We start from the raw sequence: 2,595 nt of genomic DNA, 5'->3' as shown, positions 1-2,595 counted from the left end.
CATACTTGACATTTACACTTTGAATCCTGTTTAAATATTTGTTGTCTAAATTGTTTTTTTGTATCGCTTCATTTACTACAATGCACCGCTGGTTTTTTGCCAACGAGAAGGAGGAGTGTGAGCCAAGGGACGATGATGATGGATCAAAGAAAAGTCAAGAGGAGGAAGCTCCTCCCACTCCGCCTCCGATTCGTACTACCGACTGGCCCTTCTGCGTTAAGTTTCACCGACCTCTTAACGGAAACGAGTACGTCGCCATAAGTGGCAACTGCGAATCTCTGGGAAACTGGGATCCCAAAAAGTTATATGTCTTGGAAAAGTACACCTGCTTTGACTGCATTTGCAATTGCTATCAGTTTGAAGCCACTGTGACGATACCCCGCAACATCGATATAGAATATCGCTACTGTGTGGTGATATACGATCCCAAGTCAAAGGAGATGTACATCCGCTTTTGGGAGGCGCAACTGAAGCCGAGGATCATAAAGACGTACTTTAACATGCTGAAGAAATGCGACAACTTTGGAACTCCACACGAGGAGGATGAGAACAATAGGATTGATCGAGGATGGGCCACCACGGAGACCATTGTGCACCTGAAGTTCTTCAATGCTCCTTTTTGTTGGCAACGTCAGAAACAAAGACTTCTGTATGTCCACATCCAGCCAATGTTCGAGCTTCAGCAAGATTCTTGCCTACAGCCGTCTCTTCCCGTCCAAAAAGGAGGGTCGACCACGCGATTGTCTCGCTATTTGGAATCCCGCAATTCAAAAATAGACGATATTGATCTTCAACTGGCCCAAGTCGAGGTGGTCAACCTCCGTGCTCCGAAACCTCTGGGATTTCAGCCGGATTTTGGAGTTCGTTGTGGTCGTGAGGACTTGCAGTTGTTCCACTGCTCCATAGCCTCCCCTTTGGAAACCCTTTATCGTATTGATTTGTATACCTATGCTTACAAGGCGGCTCCCGATGAACCACCATATATCTACGGTTACGGTTTCCTGATGCCGGATCAACTGCAGGGAACAGAGGGATGTGCCCGGGTTAAGATAGCCTGTGGCTCCACCCACCGTCCTTTGATGGAGTTGTGGGTGAGATACCTTATCATCAAGCCCCTCGAGAACTTCCACTGCGATTTGAGTCGCAGCTACGAGCGTTATTGGCGAACTGGTCAGTTGTGCATGAATATCGGACACAAGGGATCGGGAAATACCTACCGATTAAAAAGTGATTTGGTAAGAGAGCACACTCTATATGGTTTCAAACAGGCTGCCTTGGCTAATGCGGATATGGTGGAGTTCGATGTCCATCTTACCCAAGATGCACAGGTTGTGGTGCATCATGATTTTGTCCTGCGATTTTTACTGCAAAGAATGCCAAGTTATGATGAGCTATTGGAAAAGCAGGACCTTCTGGTCTTTCCCTACGAGAAGTTGAACAGACTGATGCTGCTTTCTATGGGAGGATGCAAGCGAAAGGACACTATTGCCGTTCCTTTAGAGTCTTTTACCTATGAACAGTTGAAAGATGTAAAAGTCCTGCGTTTTACAGGCAGCAAGGGTTGCGACGTGTCCTGCGACCGAATGGTGGAGGATCAGAGGCCATTTCCCCTGCTCCTCGATCTCCTCCAGGAGGAAGTCCTGCCCACCAGCATGGGTTTTCTCATAGAGGTCAAGTGGCCACAGCTGACCAACTGTCGGCGTTGGGAGAGCGGCAGTTTCAAGCCCACTTTCGATAGGAACTTTTATGTGGACACGATCCTTGAGCTTGTTCTTCAGAATGCCGGAAAGCGACGCATTGTATTCAGCAGCTTTGATGCGGATATTTGTGCCATGATTCGGTACAAGCAGAACATTTATCCTGTAACTCTTCTGCTTGAGGATCCAGAATCGCCAATCCAGTACTGCGATCAGAGAGTAAACGTGCTGGAAACCGCAGTCAACTTGAGTAACTCTCTGGAGTTTTTAGGCCTTAGTCTGCATGCCAATTCCATATTGAATAAGCCCGGTACGATGGCTTTACTTCATCTCTATGGCTTGAAGGCATTCGTGTACGGGAGTTCAACTTCGAGCTTGGACACTCGGAACATCCTGAAGCGCCACGGTCCCATGGGAATCATCTACGATCGACTGGATCAACTGGATCAAGCAGGCGAGGAACTGGAGGGGGACACCATCTGCACCATCGATTCGGTGACCACGAGACCGGTGATTCGGGAAACCGAACTGGAGGAGTGGCGCCAAAAGTGTGGCTACAAAGAAGAGTCTGTGATTGCGGTGAAAAACATATACATCGATTGATTCGATTGATTTGACTCATTCATCTGACTTCGATTTATCCCACCCACTAATAAAGTATCTAAAGTTATGTGTTCTGTGATAGCCGGGATAAGTCCCTTTAATGTAATCACCAGCTAGCCATAAAAGACAAAGGGCATTACACGACTAAGCCGAGAATATCCCACCCGACCAAAGCCAAAGTTACGACAATTGTCAACAGAGAAGGACCATGGCTAACCCCTTCGCACACCCCCCGCGAATTGGCAAACTCTTTTCGCAAACACTCGCGTCGAGGACGATAAGCTCATGTGAACTA

General features: G+C 47.6%; 1 protein-coding gene across 1 annotated transcript; it reads left to right on the top strand.

The window, feature by feature from the left end:
• Positions 1–2,367, top strand: LOC108088080 (glycerophosphocholine phosphodiesterase GPCPD1). Its single transcript, XM_017185732.1, has one exon. The coding sequence runs from the start codon at positions 81–83 to the stop codon at positions 2,298–2,300; it is 2,220 nt and encodes a 739-aa protein (XP_017041221.1). The 5' UTR covers positions 1–80; the 3' UTR covers positions 2,301–2,367.
• The last annotated feature ends 228 nt before the right edge of the window (positions 2,368–2,595 follow it).

The sequence above is a fragment of the Drosophila ficusphila genome, unplaced genomic scaffold (genome assembly GCF_018152265.1).
Source record: "Drosophila ficusphila isolate 14025-0441.05 unplaced genomic scaffold, ASM1815226v1 contig_791, whole genome shotgun sequence".
Lineage (NCBI taxonomy): Eukaryota > Metazoa > Arthropoda > Insecta > Diptera > Drosophilidae > Drosophila > Drosophila ficusphila.
The sequence above is the reverse complement of the archived record's forward strand: the minus strand, read 5'-3'. Positions and strand labels throughout refer to the sequence as shown.

What these genes read in the sequence shown, in the direction of transcription:
- LOC108088080 (XM_017185732.1), top strand. Translation starts at nt 81, where the DNA reads ATGCACCGCTGGTTTTTTGCCAACGAGAAGGAGGAGTGTGAGCCAAGG.